Source organism: Mobula hypostoma, chromosome 20 (assembly GCF_963921235.1).
Source record: "Mobula hypostoma chromosome 20, sMobHyp1.1, whole genome shotgun sequence".
In the NCBI taxonomy this organism is placed as follows: domain Eukaryota; kingdom Metazoa; phylum Chordata; class Chondrichthyes; order Myliobatiformes; family Myliobatidae; genus Mobula; species Mobula hypostoma.
The window spans coordinates 42,556,966-42,576,506 of NC_086116.1; the positions used below are offsets into that span (position 1 = coordinate 42,556,966).

The 19,541-nt window shown below is 42.2% G+C and overlaps 1 protein-coding gene across 1 annotated transcript in view; it reads right to left on the reverse strand.

The window, feature by feature from the left end:
• Positions 1-19,139, reverse strand: part of itih2 (inter-alpha-trypsin inhibitor heavy chain 2) — a 106,012-nt gene extending 86,873 nt beyond the window's left edge. Inside the window, exons 1-2 of the mRNA XM_063072734.1 lie at positions 18,981-19,139; positions 9,269-9,346 (exon numbers count right to left, since the gene is read on the reverse strand). Coding sequence (XP_062928804.1) covers positions 9,269-9,346; positions 18,981-19,070 — 168 coding nt within the window. The 5' untranslated portion in view covers positions 19,071-19,139. The remainder of the gene's footprint in view (positions 1-9,268; positions 9,347-18,980) is intronic.
• Positions 19,140-19,541: the final 402 nt, after the last annotated feature.

Consider the following 19,541-nt stretch of genomic DNA (forward strand, 5'->3'; position numbering starts at 1 on the left):
TAAGCCCGGTGGAACTGTTTCTACTGACAGGAGAAGGGGTGAAGGCGGGTCCTGGTCCCTTAAAACCAGTGCTTCGGGTAGATGGAGCTCGTCAGCCTGGGAAGGCAGTCCATCTAAGAGAGGGAAAACTCCGATTTCAAACCTTCGCTGCCTTGCGGCCATACCCACCCATGGGAAAGGCTTCAGGAGTAAACCCTGAGGACAAATCCGGAGCTGGAGTCCCTAAGGCAGTCCGACATTGCTTTCAACCTTGCTCTGACAACTCCTGCGACATCATTGGTGCCAAGCTGTACCGGCCCTTGCCCTTCCCTTGGACAACATCGGTGGCGTGGAGAGGGGAGACTTGCTGCTTGGGCAACTGCCGGTCTTCCATACAACCTTGCCCAGGCCTGTGCCCTGGAGTGACTGAAGCAAGACTTTCCAGGCGCAGATCCATGGCCTCGCGAGACTAACGGATACCATTATACCTTCCTAAAGATTTGAAGTGCTACAAACTAAAACCTCATATTTCATCTGGGTAGTATCCAGCCTGATGACATGAACATTGATTACTTCAACCTGGTAATTTTTACTCCTCTCTTTCCCTCTTATTCCAATACCCATTTTCACACCTCCCCCTTACTTCTTCTCCTCACCTGTCTATCACCTCCCCCGGTGCCCCTCTTCCTTCACCTTCTCCCATGTCCTCTCTCCACTCCTATCAGCTTCCTACTTCTCCAGCCCTTTACCTTTTCCACGTCCGACCTCCCAGCTTCTTACTTCATCCCCCTCCTCCGCTCACCTGGCTTCACCCATTACTCTCTAGCTTGTTCTCCCTCCTCTCTCCCCACCTCCTTACTCTGACTTCTTTCCCTTTCCCTTCCCGTCCTAATGAAGGGTCTCACTCAAAACCTCTCCATCAATGCTGCTCGACCTGCTGAGTTCTTCCAGCATTTTGTGTGTGTTGCTCTGGATTTCCAGCATCTGCAGAATCTCTAGCTTTAAAAATTTAAAACCTTTGCTATTTTCTTCTCTATTTTTCCAGAGCATATTTGATTCAAATTCATTCTCGATTGCCATTGACGCTCTCTCCTCTGGCTGAGAGGATAAACCCCTGAACCTGTCACTCACTCTATGCTCAGAAACACTTAAACTTCTGCTCTCAACTCAAGTCCCAGCAAATTATGGAACAAATTATATTAAAACCAAAATGCTCAGAAAACGTTCTAACCCATGGGTGCCTTAGGGAGTCTCCATTCCAGTGAAGTTTGGCCTATTTTGTTTGCAGAGAGGATGATTTAAGACCAGCAAAATGACACCTGTCAGAAATTATCCAATTTAATTCACTCAGAGCTATTGACAGAGTTTTGTTCAAATTATTTCAGTTCATATTCAAGTTTTTATCTCTGAGAGATATTCTGTTTCAGCTCAGAGCTGTCACATTTCTGGTAGGCATTGACTGGATTTTGTTTTCTTTATCTGTCCATCACCAAGCCATTTTCCACATTCAATAAGGCAACCAGCAGTTAGTGTCATCATAAAGTCTGAATTGTACAGGATATCAGTGCAAGGGAAAAAGCCACTGAATCATAAACCAATCCTTTTCCTTCTTCACGAAGGCACCAAAGATTTGTGTCCTCTCTCTGACCTTATCAGAACTAAATGCTGATGGAAGATGAGAATAAAAGCTGGCATTTTCTCTTCAAGGAGAAATGACTCTTCCTAACTCTTGTTCGACTCGGCATCGTCGGTGAGTCCAGAGCTCAGGACTGAGTGCTCGGTGATTGGCGGGTTCTGGGATCGACGCTAATGATCAAGGCTTAGGGGTCGATCCGAAGTCTGGAAGTTGTCATCTGGTGGCTGGACCCCTGAGTTTGTGAACCTCTTCTCGTCCAATAACTTCTCCATATACGGCGAGGATAGGATCCATTTGGATACAATTGAATAACCTATTGAAGCTTGTTATAAAGACAATAAAGATTAGCTCTATTTATCACATGTACATTGAAACATACAGTGAAATTAATCATTTTGTGTCAAATCAAATCAGCAAGGATTGTGCTGGGCAGCCTGCCAGCGTTGCCACACTTCCAGTAGCAACATGGTAACAAAACTGTATGTCTTTGGCATGTGGAGGAAATGGGAACACTCAGAAGAAACATAGGTGGCCGTACAAACAAACATACAAACTCCTTTCAGACAGCAGTGGGAGTTGAGCTCCGATTTTACAACTGACTGCTGTGAAGTGTTGTGTTACATATCTCATGGATATCTTGCGACTGTCTTATGAGGATGATGTAATGGGCTTGCGAAGGTCACATAATGTAATTTTCTGGCTGGTGTGAGATCACGTGATGACATGTTCACCACATGTTTAAAAGGAGACCCCTGTGGTGACGCAGTTAGTTTTCCAGTTAGGACATTAGCCGGAGACTCCGCTCCGCTGCATATTTGCCTTATGACGCAATTTCCATTTAAAACGGCGTTTTACGTTCTATTGTAACGTACAGAAGTGCTGGACTGGCAGTTTAACCAATTTCTGCCAGGTTTGTTGATGTACCTTTTCAGTAGTATTGGAGAGTGAAGACGGGAATCTGAAGGAGTCATTCGACGATTGAAAGGATCGACCATTATTGAATTAGTTGAAGAAAGAGTGATCTGCATGAGATAGCCTCTGCTAAAAGTGGCAGAAAAGGCTGTGCAGGATCTAGTATCCAGAGGGAAAGGTCAGTGCCTTTAAACCGTTTTATTTCCGTTGTTGTGAATCCTGCGGACAAGGCAGGATCCGGCTGGGATTAGCATGACGTCGTGTCTTTGAGGAATTCTTTACTTCAGGAACGTCTCTCCTAATTTACTGTATAAATCTCTTGGACTTTCAAATTTACCATTCTAAGAACTGTGTTTAAATTTACCGCTTTAAGAACTGTTTTCGCATTTACCGCTTTAAGAACTAGTACTGAGTGACGGTTTGTTAAATGGCCGTATAGCAGTTTACTTCCGGTTAAGATTTTCATTTCTTTATTTTTTTTATATTGAGCAGAGTTTAATAAATGTTGGATTGTCTTTATAAAACCTGACTCAATTCAATTCTATAGTCATTGTTGCTGGTCACATGACAGTTGAGATAGCCGCCATGATAGCACCAGGGAAACTAATTTGCTTGCACTTACAAGCAATAGTTCATTATCAGTCCTGCTCCTAACTCTCTTTAAAACAGGACAAAGAACCAATCAGTTCAGGATCAGTTAGGAGAGAACAACAAATGGTAACTTTGCCATTGATGCTCACAAGTTACAAGGATGTCACTTGGACTTAAGGACCTGTGTTTGAGGGAAAGGCTGAGTAGGTTAGGACTGTTGTGTATTTAGTATTTCAGTAATATTGTAAATATATTGTTTGATGAAGAACTTTTGTTTCTTTAAATAATGTATTGTGGGTTATCTGTAAAATCACATTAATGGCATACGTCAACACATCACCACATGATACGTGTGCACTCACTTAAAGTAAAAAATTAACTAAGACTCACGTCTCTCAGTACTCCTATTTCCTCTTGAATTAGTTTAATATTTTGGAGTACAAAACATAACAGTGGTGATGAGGTATTTTTAAAATGAACCTATGATGACTACCTAACTGTTGAAGTGCAGCGAGACATTTGAACTTATAAAAAAAAGCACAGCAAGAAATGATCAAGGAAAGTAACATAGCACAGCACATGTCCTTCAGAAAGTACAGACATGGTTGAGTTTAAAAAGGCAGAAAATGGGCAAATTCATGGGTTCAGAAACAGAGTACTGGGTGATAATATTCATTAATCAAAAACAAAATTGGCTGGCTACATTGGAAATATAGACACATTCCATTACACAAAAGAAAACTCAAATTTTTTAGACTGAATGGATTGAGCAGTATTTTAAAGCAAATGAAATAGCCAATGAGAATCAAGAGCCAATTTTACTGAGTGCATTGGGTTTAAGGGCACACAGTTTGCTTAGAAGTTTGACTGCTCCAATCAAACTGGTTGAAGTGAGCTTTGCGGATATTGTGAAAGTAATGCAGGAACATTTAGAATTGAAACCATTGTTGATTGCAGATTGCTTTAGGTTTCATAAGTGGAATCAAAAAGATGGGGAGTCCATTTCAGCATACATGGCTGAACTGAAGAGATTGCCCGAGCATTATTAATTCAGTGATGGGTTAGGTGATGCACTAACAGATTGTTTAGTTTCTGGAATCTTACAAGAAAACACTTAACAAAGGCTCCTCACTGAAGCACAACTTACATTTAAAACAGCAGTTGAAATAGCTGTGTCAATAAACAGCAGATTGAGATGCAATTGAGTTGCAGTCAGGAATGAAAGTGAGTGTGAACAAAATTTCAACATCTAAACAGCAATCTGCCTGGCCATACAACTTGCGTTACCATTGTGGCAGGGGCTCACATGCATCAGACTAATGCAGATTTAAAGGTGAAACTTGCAGAAAATATAACACACACAAAATGATGGAGGAACTCAGCAGGCCAGGCAGCATCTATGGAAAAGAGTACAGTCGATGTTTCAGGCCAAAGCCCTTCAGAAGGACTTTGTGTGTGTTGCTTGAATTTCCAGCATCTGCAGATTTTCTCTTGTTTGTGAGAAAATGCAACACAGTAGGATACAAAGCGCATGTTGAGCAGACAAAAACAAATAAACTGCACAGAGAAAAGAAAAAGAAAAAAGTCATAGCTTCACAAAGAGCAATAATCTACATACTGTTGATAAAAAAATTGATAATGATGGAAGTGACACGGGAATGGGTAGCCTTGAGATTTATAATGTGAAAACTAATAATAGATAAGAATGTGGCTTACACCAAAAGTGAATGGCAAATTAATTAAAATGGAATTGCACAATAGCTTGGCTGTTCAGTCATTCCACAAAATGAATGGCATTTCAAAGATACTAAAATGAAGCCTGCAGATATTCAATTAAGAACTTACACACTGAAGAAAAGATAACTCCTGTTGGAACGACTTTTGTAATAGTGAAATACAACAACTAACAAGTCACTCTGGGCTTGTACGTGGTAAAAATAGGAGGGCAGCATTGTGGGGGTGTGTTGGCAGAGTCAGGGACAACCCGACTGGAGATCCATCCACCATTTTCCCCATGGCTTGCAATAAAGGCAACTGAAAGCGAATTTAAACGTACCAGATGATGCCACAGCAGTGTTCAAGGATGGCTTAGGAAAACTCAAATATATCAAAGGTAAAATAGTGCTAAATGAGAATGGCACACCCAGATTTTGCAAAGCCCCTCCAGTTCCTTGTACCATCTGCGATAAATTACTCAGTAAGCAAGATCCCATGGAGGCTGAATGAATTCTTTTCAAGGTGAGTAGAGCCCATGGGTAACACCCGTGGCCTCAGTAGCCAAGAAGAATGGACCTGTCAGGCTCTATGGGGATCTTAAGGTCACCATCAACCCAGTGGTGAAAGTAGATCAATAAACTCTGCCCACGATGGAGGATATCTTTAAGATCCTTTCTGGAGGAAGACACTTCAGCAAAGTAGACTTAACTGAGGCCTACCTACAGGTGGAAATGGAGGAAGAGTCCAGAGTGTTTCTCACCATAAACACTCACAAAGGGCTTTATCACTAAAATAGGATTTTTTTTGGGAATAGCATCTGGACTTGCACTCTGGCAGTAATCTATGGACTAGGTGCTGTAAGGCTGTCCGAGCGCTCAGTTTTACCTGGATGGCATCATTGTTACTGATAAGGATGACAAGGAACATCTCCAAAATCTGAAGACAGTGTTAAACAGATCAGAAGGTGATGGGCTCAGAGTATGGCACAAGTGTGAATTTGTTAAACCAAGCATCACTTACTGTGGTCACACCATTGACGTACAAGTATTACGTAAGTGTCCTGAGAAAATTCAAGTGGTGGTGGATGCCCTAAGGCCAAAGGACATGTCATAGTCGCAGTCCTTTTTTTGGATTTTTCAATTATTATAACAGGTTCTCGCCAAACATGATTACTGTGAACTCATTACTACGATTGGGAAACAATGGCAATAGACAAAGCAGTGTGAGATGGCTTTCTAACAGTTAAAAGAAATGGTGATGTCAGACACTGTACTGACACATTATGATCCACATCATCCAGTGAAACTTGTCGGCTTCCTGTCACATATTATGACCGATGGAAATGAATGTTCTATAGCCTTTGCATTACGTTTCCTTTCTGCTGCAGAGAAAGATTATGCACAGATTGACAGACAGGCCTTGAGTCTGGTTTGGGGTTTAAAATGCTTTAACCTGTAATTATATGGAAGAGAGTTTATCCTTGTTATGGATTATCAGCCACTAGTGTCCATTTTCAATCCGCTTAAGGCTAGTCCTTAACAGCAGCAGCATAAGTGCAGAGATGGGCTCTGTTCCTTGGAGGACACAATTACAAGATCGAATTAAAGAAGATGACTAAGCATGGAAATGTGGATGCATTGCCTTGTTTACCTTTGGAAAAGGAAATACATGAAAAATTTACAAAAGAGGACACTCCTCTTGACATATTCACCCCGATGCAATTCATACATCTTCCTATCACAGCAGAGGTGATCCAAAGGGAAACCACAGAATGCCCCATACTGTCCCAGGTCTACATGCCCACCCAAAGTGACTGGAATGTGCAGCAGAAACACCAGTTCACCCATTTTTACCAGGGCCGGGATGAACTTGCCCTTGTTGGAGGCTCCCTTATGTGGGGATTGGAAGTTGTATCATCCAAGGTGAGAGCCAGTGTTGGAGCAGCTACATGCTGGTCATCTTGGCATGGTTAAAATAAAACATTGGCTTGAAGCTTTGTTAGATGGCTTGGGATAGATCGGCAGACCGAGCAGCTTGCCATGCACTATGCGAGATGCCAACAGCAGTGCTTTTCCATCCCTGGGAATGGTCTGCATTACCTTGGCAGAGGATTCATGTGGATTTTGCCAGACTATTCATGGGCTCAAATTTTTTGATAGTAATGGATGCAGCTACAAACTGGCCAGAAGTGTTCCCAATTTCCTCCGCTAAAGACTCACACATTGTTGACGTGTTGAGAAGCCTCTTTGCAAGGACTGGTGCTCCAGAACAATTAGTTAGTGTCAATGGACCACAGTTTGTGACGGAACAATTTCAGCCATTCATCAAAAATGAATGGAATAAATCATATTACCTCTGCGTAGTACTACCCAGTTATGGATGCTCTGGTGAAAAGGTTTGTCCAGAGTCTAAAGAATGCACTACAAACAATGTCAGCAGAACACACTAAACTAACACTGAATCAGAAGTTTGCCAATTTCCTCCATGCATATTGCAATTCAGCACACTCCACAACAAACAACTCATCAGCTATGCTGTTCCTGAGTCATCCCTTGGGTTCATGCATGGATCTCTTCAAACCCAATCTTAGAAGGAGTATGCAGGACAAAGAGATGACACATTTTGAGGTTTCCTCAAACAAGGAGATTCAATGTTTCACTTCCGGACAAGCAGTTCTGGTGAGGGACTACAGGGGTGATCTAAAATGGGTAATTGGCATGATTAAAGATAGAACTCTCCTACACAGTGAAGAGTGTGTCTGATATCATCTGGAGACGACACATAGATCAGTTGAGGAAAGCAGAGGCAATTGTTAGAGAAGAAAGGTGGCCAGAGCTGTCAGAACTAGTTCTTGCAGTCACAGAGTTAACTTCTACAACCACCATGGAGGCAGCTCCAGAACCTGAGATTGTTTCACAGCCACAAGTCTCACATGCCAAGCACAGTTACCTCCCCCCCACCCCCCGCCTTTTCTGGAAAGATGTTATCCCACAAGAGTGAGAAGACCTCCACAGTGATTAAATCTTTACGCCTGATTGGGACTATTAAAAATTTTACTATGCTGTGGATGTCTGTAGAGTAGTTGTATTACACAGTATACTGTGTATATAGTTGGGATGCATTTTATATTGAGTTAGAGTTTATGGCTAAGCTTATAGTTTATAGCTAAACATGGAGAAGTGTTGTGTAATTAATACTTCAGTAAAATTTAAATAATGTTGCAAATATTTAGTTTGATTAAGCATTCTTGTTCATTTAAATAATGCATTGCAGGTTATGTGTAAAAGTACGTAAATGACATCTGTTATCACATCACCACATGATATGTGCGCGCCTCACTTGAAGTAAAAAATGAACTAAGACTTGCATCTTTCGGCTCTTTTGTTTTCCTTTGAAATAGTTTTACATTTTGGAGTTGCAAAACAAAACAAGGACTTCATTTCCTTAAGTGTGGGAGAATTAGGTAAGATCTTAGAGGTACATGAAATTATGAGGGGTAGAGATAGTATAACCACAAGCAGGCTTCTTCCACTGAAGTTGGGTAAGTCTGGAACGAGAGGTTATGGGTTAAGGATGAGGGGTGAAATATTTTAAAGGAACCTGAGAGGGAATTTCTTCACTCAGAGGGTGGGGGGAGTGTGGAATGGGGGGCCAGCAGAAATGTGAATCCGGGTTCAATGGCAGCATTTAAGAGAAGTTTGGATGCATGGATAGGAGGGTTGTGGAGGGCCTTTGTCCAGGTGTGGGTTGATGGGCCTAGGCAGAGTAACTGGCACACACTAGATGGGCTGAAGGGTCACTTTCTGTGCTGTAGTACTCTATGATTTTATGACAGAATAGATAAAATATATATTTGTTAATAGTCCAAAAAAAAAGAGCAAGGGAGATCTCCTCAAAGCCCTGGCCAATTATTTGTTGCCCGACTGCTTCACTAATAAGATGATCATTAACTCATGCTGATGGGAACTTGCCAAATGAAACTTAACCTCCAACATACCAGTGAGTTAACTTCATTTCCATATCAGTGGCTGTGAAATGCTTTGGGATATCTTAAGAGTCATTGAAAGGTCTTTATCAATGCAAGTTTTAAAAACATGTTAATGAGTGCATGCCTTGAAAAGTACATGAAGAAATGTTAGGAAGGTTAAAACTAGACATCCATTGCAGACAATTTAATAACAAGTCATGGAAAGAAATGTAATGTTGCTTATAATATTATGAGTCAATATTCGACAGGAATGAGCTTTAGTATATGTGCGAAGCGACAGCACAATTTTAATGTTTTTTGAAAGATTTAAAAAATAAAGATATTAAAAATATCCTTCCAGAGAATGGATTGGTTTCAATGATACCAGATTACATTCCACCAGGTAAATGAGAGGACAAAGCATTATCACAGAGTACTGATACAAGATTAATGAGATTTAGATGTACCTTCTGGCGTTTTTCATATGTGTTTCTGTTTACACGAGGGCCATCTTCATGCCTTTGAGCTCTGGGAACTTCAACGCCCTGGCAAAGAATAAATTTATTATTGAAATGAAGCAACAACACAGATGTGTTTTTAGTTATTAAGAAGTTATATTAACTCAACATCACAGGAAAATACAGGGTGGGTGGACTTCAACTGACACTAGGATATATTTCCACGATACCTCATCAGCACACTGATCTAGACTTTGCCATGTATATGAGGACCTCTCTTGCCTATGATGAGGAAATTCCAACCTCTTCTGCCAAAATCTGCAAGCTAAATTTGCAACTCTTGAGATCTGATGTGATGACCAGGCCTTCTGGAGAACACTTTTTTGAACAGCACAGACACCATGGGCCAAATAGCTTCCTCCAATATTCCAATATGGCGATATTCGCATTCATTTCAAGAGGACTAGAATAGTGAGGATGTTGAGCCTTATCAGACGTTGATCAGATGGCACTTGGAGTATTGCGAGCAGTTTTGGGCCCCTTACCTAAGAAAGGACACGCTGGCATTGGAAGGGGTACAGAGAATGTTTATGAGAATGGTCTCAGGAATGAAAGAGTTAATGTATGAGGCGCTCTAGGCCTGTACTTCCTCGAGTTTCGAAGAATGACGTAGGCTCTCATTGAAACTTATCAAATATTGAAAGGCCTAGATAGAGTGGATTTGGAGAGTAAACACAAAATACCCTGCAGATGCTGGGGGTCAAAGCAACACACACAACACGCTGGAGGAACTCAGCAGGTCGGGCAGCATCCGTGGAAATGATGAGTCGACGTTTCGGGCCGGAACCCTTCGTCAGGACTGTAGAGGGAAGGGGCAGAGGCCCTATAAAGAAGGTGGGGGGAGGGTGGGAAGGAGAAGGCTGGTAGGTTCCGGGTGAAAAACCAGTAAGGGGAAAGATAAAGGGGTGGGGGAGGGGAAGCAGGAAAGTGATAGGCAGGAAAGGCGAAGAAAGAATAGGGGAAGACACAATGGGTAGTAGAAGGAGGCGGAACCATGAGGGAGGTGATAGGCAGCTGGGGGAGGGGGCAGAGTGACATAGGGATAGAGGAAGGGAGGGGGAGGGAATTACCAGAAGTTGGAGAATTCTATGTTCATACCAAGGGGCTGGAGACTACCTAGACCGTATATGAGGTGTTGCTCCTCCAACCTGAGTTTAGCCTCATCATGGCAGTAGAGGAGGCCATGTATGGACATAACTGAATGGGAGTGGGAAGCAGAGTTGAAGTGGGTGGCAACCGGGAGATCCTGTCTGTTTCGGCGGACGGAGCGGAGGTGCTCGACGAAGCGTTCCCCCAATCTGCGTCGGGTTTCACCGATGTAGAGGAGGCCGCACCGGGAGCACTGAATGCAATAGATGACCCAAACAGACTCAAAAGTGAAGTGTTGCCTCACCTGGAAGGACTGTTTGGAGCCCTGAATGGTTGCAAGAGAGGAGGTGTAGGGACAGGTGTAGCACTTGCGCTTACAGGGATGTGCCGAGTGGGAGATCCGTGGGGATGGACGTGTGGATCAGGGAGTCGTGGAGGGACCGATCCCTGCGGAAAGCGGAGAGGGGTGGAGAGGGAAAGATGTGCTTATTGGTGGGGTCCTGTTGAAGGTGGCGGAAGTTGCGGAGGATAATGTGCTGGATCCGGAGGCTGGTGGGGTGGTAGGTGATGACAAGGGGAACTCTGTCCCTGTTGTGGTGGTGGGAGGATGGGGTGAGGGCCGAAGTGCGTGAAATGGAGGAGATGCAGGTGGGGGCATCATTGATGACAGCAGAAGGGAAACCACAATCCTTAAAGAAAGAGGACATTTGAGATGTCCTGGAACAGAAAACCTCATCTTGGGAGCACGTTGGATTTGGAGAGGACGTTTCCTCTATTGGGTGAGTCTAGCACCAGAGGGTACAGCCACATAATACAAGGTCATCCCTTTAGAACAGAAATGAGGAGGAATTTTTTTAACCAGAGGGTGACGAATATATGGAATTCATTGCCACAGATGGCTGTGGAGGCCAAATTATTGGGTATATTTAAGATGGTGGTTGATGGGTTCTTAATTTGTAAGGATATCAAAGCTTGTAGGGAGGCAGGAGTATAAGGTTAAGAAGATTAATAAATCAGCCATGAAGGAATGGGGGAGCAGACCCGATGGGATTGAATGGCTTAATTCTGCTCCCACGTCTTATGGTCTTAACCCTTTGAATTCACTGAACCTGTTGTAAACCTCCTGAGCATCATTTAATGGAAATAGAAATGAAACCTTGGCTATAAGGATGGTTACTACAGAAGGAAACTCATATTTGGAGGAGTTTTCATGCACTTCAGTGACTGAATGGAAATATAATACTAAATGCTAAATTGCTACATGTGGAATCACAGGTCATAGTGTGGAAGGGGTCCATACAGTCTATAGAGTCCATTCTAACTTTTTGATAAGCAATCCTACAAGTGCAAAGTATTGAAATTTGGGAAGTCAAACTAGGGTATAATTTAAAGAGTGAATGGTTGGGCCCTGGGGGGCGGTGTATCAGAGGTACCTAGGAGTTTGCTGAAAGTGGTGTTACAGGCAGACAGGGTAGTGAAGAAGGCTCTTAGTATGCTAGTCTTTATCAGTCAGGCTCCTGAGTGTGGGAGTTGGGATGTTACATTGCAGTTGTACAGCACTTGGAGTATTGGATACAGTTTTGGTGGCCCTGTCATAGGAAAGACATCAAACTGGAAAGAGGGCAGAGAAGGTGCATGGAGAACTACCAGAATTCGAGGATCTGAGCTTTGTGGGGAGGCTAGGACTTTATTTCTTAGAACATAGGAGAATAACGCATGACCTTACAGAGGTGTTTAAAGTCATGAAGGGCATAGATAGGGTGAACGCCCAGAGCCTTTTGCTAAGGGATGGGGAATAAAAAATAAGAGGTCTAATGTGAAAGGTGAAAGATGTAAAACAGACCTGAGGGGCAAAGGCTTCATACGGAGGGCGATGTTTACATGGAACACAGAGAACTACGTATTTGTGTGGGTGGGTAGGTGTGGGGGGGGGGTGCGGCAGGAGTTGGGAGGAAAGGGGTTTGTCTTGCTGTTGGGTTCTGTGTTATTCTGCCGAGCACTGTCAGCTTGCTACGTTGGCGTTGGAATGTGTGGCATCACTAGCAGGCTGGCCCCCAGCGTACCCTCGGATTGTTAGTGCCAACTGCGCGTTTGATGGTTCGATGTACATGCGACAAATAAATGAATCTGAACGAGCTGGCAGGGAAAATGATTGAGGCAGGTACAAAAACAATATTTAAAAGTCAGTTTGGTAGGTACATGGGCAGGAGGGGTTTAGAGGGATATGGGCAAATTGCAGACAAATGTGACGAGACAGAAACTAGCACCATGGTTGTCATGGATGAGTTGATCTGAAGGGCCTTTTTCCATACAGTATTACTCTATGATTCTAATCTTTTTATTTATTTAGAGATACAGCATGTTAACAGGCTCTTCCAGCCCAATGAGATCATGCCATCCACTGGACCAATTAACCTACTAACCCGTACACCCTTGGACTCAGAGGAAACCCATACAGTCACAGGGAGAACATATAAACTCCTTACAGACAGCAGCAGAGCTCAACCTGTGTCACTGCCACTGTAATAGTGTTATTCCAACTACCGTGCCGGCTTACCAATGAACCTACCCTAGTCTGACATCCCAAATTTCAATACTTTGCACCAGTGATCTGGTCCAACATATTTATTTTGTCTTCAAATAATCGGCTAATTCCTTTTTGAAAGCTGCTATTGAATCTCCGTAAGTCATAAGACCATAACACATAGGAGCAGAATTAGGCCATTCAGCCCATTGAGTCTATTGGAAAAGTTCCAGGCACTACATTATTGTATGGAGTTAATCTGACTATGTTACTGGACCAACATTTCTGATGATTAAGCAGTTTCCAAGCCGATTTCTTCTACTGAGCTGAGATTGTGACACATCGAGTCATTCCCAGCTGCCTCCTCTTGCCTCCTCTTGGCTCCTCTCTTCAGAGCCTTAGGTGGAGTGGGCAACGTCACCAATTGCCATGCAAGTTATGATGATGAGCCTTCTTGACACCTGAGAGAACTGTGGGGCCATTTCAGACCACGTGGCAGTGGGCCAGGAGACACATACAGGCTTGATAAGGTGACAATGTCAAATTCCCTTCCTTTGGAGATCTCAGCGAAGTCAATGGAATTTTACAAAATTGGTTCAGTGTTACCAGACTTAAGAGAAATTCCTTTCCCACTGCCATCAGACTCCTGAACCAATCAGCTCATTCGCATCCCCAGCGGTGCTGACACATATTTGGACTTTTAGTTGCACTGCTCTTTGTTATTCCATATTCCTTTTATACCACTTCAGACTGCAGTACAACCTCCACACTATTCTGCTGTTTGTGCTCACCGTCCTATTTATTATTAACATGTTTACTGTTTATTCTGTGAGCTTCGTACAAGGAAGGAAAATCAACGCAGCAGTGTATATGATGATGCACTAATTGCATCTTATTCCAGATGAATTTCAGATTATATTCTAGATTTTGTGTTATTGAATGATCATGGAATTCTGAAGGGTTAAATCTGCTTTGCTCATTTAAGAACATCACAAATAAAAACAGGGGGAGATCATTTTGCTCCTTGCTCCTCCTTATTTCAAATAACCACAGCCGATATTTACCTCAGCTCCACTTTTCTGTACCCATCACAAGTGATGGAATACACTCTTAGATGTATGCTCCACAGCCCTGAATTCCAAAGATGCACTCCCCAAAGGTAAGACACTTCTTCTTATCTGTCAGGAATTTGGCAATCTCTTATTTTGATACTAAACTTTGGTTCTAGCCACCCTAGCAATGGGAAATATTGTCCTCAAATAAACAACCTGTCCAAAACATTGCATGCTTCAGCAGATCACCTCCCATTATTTCAAAAATTAGGGACTCTTGGTCCAGTCTACTTAACCTTTTAGACGATAAGACATAGGAACAGCATTAGACCAATCGCCCCATCAAGTCTGCTCTGCCATTTGATCATGGCTGATTTATTTTCCCTCTCAACTGCATTCTCCTGTCTTCTGTCTGTAACCTTGACACCCTTACTAATTAAGCAACTATCAACCCCCACTTTAAATATGCCCAATGATTTGGCTTCCACAGCCACCTGTAGCAATGAAAGCCACATATTTACCACTCTCTGGCCAAAGAAGTTCCTCCTTATCTTTTAATCGAAAGGGCTGTCTTTCTATTCTGGGGCAGTGCCCTCTGGGCATAACAGCCTAGCTATCGGAAACATCCTCTCCATCATCCTTCCCCCGCTTTCTTCTAAACTCCAGTGAGTACAGGCCCAGAACCATCAAACACACCTCATACATTAACCCTTTCATTCCTGTGATAATTCTTGTAAACCTCCTCTGGATACTCTCCAATGCCAGCACATCCTACTCACGATACTCCAAGTGCAGTCAGACCGATGCCTTATAAACCCTCAGCATTATGTTGTTGCTTTTATATTCTAGTCCTCTTAAAACGAATGCTAACGTTGCACTTGCCTTCTCAAAGGACAATCCCAAGCCAGCCCCACCTGTCCAAGATTCCAATGTGTGTACTTTTGTCTATTGCAAAAACATGCAGCCTTAAGTGGAGACCAGACTTGTACACAATCCAGTCTCACTAGGGTCAGATTTAAACGTAGATTACTCTTGAATGTAAAACCTCTTGCAATAAACAAACATACCATTCGCCCTTTTAATCATTTGCTGTATTGGCACATTACCTTTCATTGATTCATATACCAAGACACTCAGACCCCTGTGAACATAACAAGTTTCGATCTTTCTCCATATATCAAATAAATTCTACTCTTTTACTTTTTCAACCAAAGTGATAGGCATAGATAAAATGAATAGCCAGCGCCTTTATTCCAGGGCAGCGAGGGCTAATACCCCAGGACATTTTGTTTAAGGTGATAGGAGCAAATTATAAACACAAGAGATTCTGCAGATGTTGGAAATCCAGAGCAACACACACAAAGTGCTGGAGGAACTCAGCAGGTCAGGCAACATCTACGGAGGGGAATAACACCCTGATGAAGGGTCTTGGCCTGAAACACTGCCTGTTACTTTTCCCTCCAGAGATGCTGCCTGACCTGCTGAATTCCACCAGAATTTTGTCTGTGTCGCAAAGGTGATTGGAGAAAAGTTTACAGGAGATGACAGAGATAGTGGGTGTGCGTATGGAACGCACTGCCGGGGTAGTGTACAGGCAAATACATTAGGGACATTTAAGGCAACTCTTAGAGAGGCACATGAATGGAAGAAAAATGGAGGGTTATGTGTTGTGTAGGAGGGAAGGGTTAGATTGAACACTGGGTAGTGTAAAAGGCTAGTACAACATTCTGGGCTGAAGGATCTGCACTGCTCTGTACTGCTCTTGCATACTTCATGCAAGTTACCCTCCATGTAGCATCAGCAGTCTTGGATACATTACCCTAGCTCTTCTCACAGTGGTTGCATTTGCAACCTTCCAGTTCGTGAAAAGGTTCTAAAATCTATCAAAGTTTGGGAGATGACACCTAGTTTACTTGTAACTCCATAGACGTCTCTTTCAAAGGTTGCATCACCTGGAGATGACTTACTGAATTTCAGTCCTATTACTTTCTCCAATTCTATTTTTAACTAACGTAACACACATAAAATGCTGGAAGAACTCAACAGGTCAGGGAGGGTCTATGGAAAAGGGTAAACAGTCGACACTTCGGGGTGAGACCTTCTTCAGGACTGATGTTAGTTTCCTTCAGCACCACATTAACTGTAGATATTGGTCACTTATAACCCTACATAGAACATAGAACATAGAAACTTACAGCACATTACAGGCCCTTCAGCCCACAATTTTATGCTGATCATGTAACCTACTCTAGAGACTGCCGAGAATTTCCCTTGTGCATAGCCCTCTATTTTTCTAAGCTCCATGCACCTGTCTAAGAGGCTTTTAAAAGACCCTATTGTATCCACTTCTACCACTGCTGCCGGCCACACACCCACACTCTTATAAGGTATGCCCTCCAATCCAGGCAACATCCTTGTAAATCTCCTCTGCACTCTCTCTATAGCATTCACTGTAGTGGTGAGAAATACTAACATCCATAATGGTTAATAGATTGTTTCCATTTGCTTCATGAAGGACCCTTGCCCACCCAAGACAAGCCCTCTTCTTGTTACCCTCATTGAAGAAGAGAGAAGGTACAGGAACCTGAAGACCCGTAAGAACAACTTCTTCCCCTCCACCATTAGATTTATGAATGGCTCATAAGCCCATGAACATGATCTCGTTGTTCCTATTTTTTCACTATGTATTTATTTTGCAATTTATAGTAACTTCACATCTTTGCACGATATTGCTGCTGCAAATCAGCAAATGTCACATTATATAAAACAGTGATAATAGACCTGATTCTGATTTCAATTATGCTATCAAACTTTAAATAATATAGAACATGGAACAGTACAGCATAGGAGTAGGCCCTCTAATCTGCCATGTCTGTGCTATGATGTTAGTTTAAGCTGATCCCATTTGCCTGCACATGGTCTATATCTTCACTGATTGCCTGTTGAACTGCTTTTCAAAATGGCTCAAACATTACTATTGTACCTGCATTTACTATTTTCCCTGGCATTCTTTGCCTAAAAAAGCTTGTCCTACACTTCTCCTTTAAACATCCCCCTTCTCACCTTAAACGTATACCTATTGGTTTTGACATTTCCATGCTGAAGAAGAAAAGTATCTGATCCTTCAGTACTGTCTTTCCATAATCTTTCCCCACGCTGATTATGATTAAATGTATTGTGTACTTTTGTTATTGGATCTGCAGATGATACAGTTTAGAGGTTCTTTGGAAGTCAGGAACAAGAAATAAATCTTGTGGCTACAGCCATTTTAAGTGTTTATAACAAAGACATGACAATAATCAATCAGTAAGAAAGATCAAGTAAAAAACTAAAGGAAGAAAAATATTTTTGCCTTGTGAATGTCTTTATACAGAAAACTAGTTCAGACTAGACAGATAAGAAAATTCTTTTGTTGAGAACAGCCTATGAAGCAATTTGATTTATGCTTGCGTGACACAGGCCGCAAGTACCTGGGGCGCACCTGGATGACAGACTTAAGTGGAGCACCAACACAGAGGCTGTGTACAAGAAGGGCCAGAATCGCCTCTACTGTCCATTGTTGCCAAGACAATCTCCTATGTGGTGGTGTACTGGGGCAATGGCATCAACACGAGTGATGCCAACAGGCTCAATAAACTGATTAAAAAGGCTGGCTCTGTTATAGGAGTCAAAATGGTCACACTAGAGGCTCTGGTAGAACAAAGGACCCTAAGGAAAATCCTGGCAATTCTGGAAAATGTTTCTCACCCTTTGCATGCCACCTTGGCTGAACAGAGGAGCACTTTTAGTAATAGACTAAGACAACTGTGCTGCTCCAAAGAGCACTATATGAGGTCATTCTTACCATCGACCATTAGGCTCTATAATGAGTCAATCTATGGCCGGGGAAGTGACGACCCCCCCCCCCCCCCGTTAGCCTGTTTGAGCTAACTTATTTTTTATCTTTTATTACTTCTCTTCTACTATTTGTATATTTGTGCACTTGCAATGCTACTGTGACACTATAATTTTGCTTGGGATCAATAAAGTATCTATCTATCTATCCAAAGAAACTAAAAAAAAACAAAGCCAACTATGCTACAAATTACTGAAAATCCACTGAACATTAACAGAAAAACAGGTAATTGTTCAAACATATAAGCAAGCGTAAAGAAAGTTAAATTTCAAAAAAAATAAGAATTTAAAGCCTAATCCATCACTATCATGTTAGTTTGTTCTGTCCCTTCCTGACACGTTTTCGTGATGTCACCGATGCCACTACTCTTAATCTGCTCATTCTGCGAACTGCTGGAAACACTCACAGGTCAGTCAGCATCGATGGAACCACAAAATGTTAACATTTCAGACCAGAAGCTCTTTTCTCATATGCTTCCCGACCTGCTGTCTCCAGAGATTTTTCAATTTTTCTTTCAGACTTGCAGCATCTTTTTGATTTACGTATTGCCTCATTATTTTCTAACCTTGTTAACTTTCATCGCCTTATTAATTTTCTAATTGTCCCCTTCATCTGAATACTACAAAATTCTACATTTTAAAACTGTATATACAGTCCTAGCAATATGAACCAATAAAGCTCCCATTCTGATACACATAAAGGCCATCCCTGTTTTCCCAGTACTGTGTCTGCTCCCCACGAGTTAAAACCAGAAGAGATTCTGCAGATGCTGGAAATTCATAGCGACACACAAATTGCTGTCGGAGCTCAGCAAGTGAGGCAGTATCTACAGAGAGGAATAAGTGGTAGACATTTTGGGCCGAGACACTTCGCCATGAGCCCGATGAAATGTCTCAGCCCAAAACATCACCTGTTTATTCCTCTCCTTACACTTTACCTGACCTGTTATTTTGTGTGTGTTCCCCATGAATTAAAATCCTCTTCTCTGTCACCAAACTTTGATCTAATGGTTCAAAACTTCAATGCATTTCTCTCATGCTTGTACATAGTTTAAGTAGACAAGCGGTGTTAGTTATCAGATCTGAACATTTTAACACTTACATTCAGTTCTGCAAAGTCTCCTGCGATTATTTCAAGACTTTGTACTTCAGAGGTGAACAAGAGCCAAGCGAAAAGGATAAGGTGTTTCATAGTGCACTGAGGCTCTCACACAGCGATCAATGAGACTAGGTTTGGATCTGACTGTTCTTTTATAAGTTCAGATGAAAAACAACAAAAAAAAAGTTGCATTTGAAGTTCCTTCCTTGATCCAATGAACGTGTTGCCCTCAGCTCCAGTCAATATTTGTACTGAGTGAGTTTCCAAATGCCCAAATATGCTGTAGAGGTTGTATAAACACAGGTCGTTCTCTGGTTCTTTTCGCAGATAACCACTGAAAGCGTGATTGATTTTGATATTGATTTGTAGGTCCCTTGTATTGTATTAGATTATATTCCATGCAGTTCAAAGAACAAAGCTATTTCTACTGCTGAGAGAAACCGACTGTATTTTACATATGAAAGTGGTGGAACAAAAGGCCACGAGAAAGAAGCTGTTTGGATCCTCGAACTTGTTCTGTTGTTCAAAAATCATAAATACAAGAGATTCTGCAGATGCTGAAAA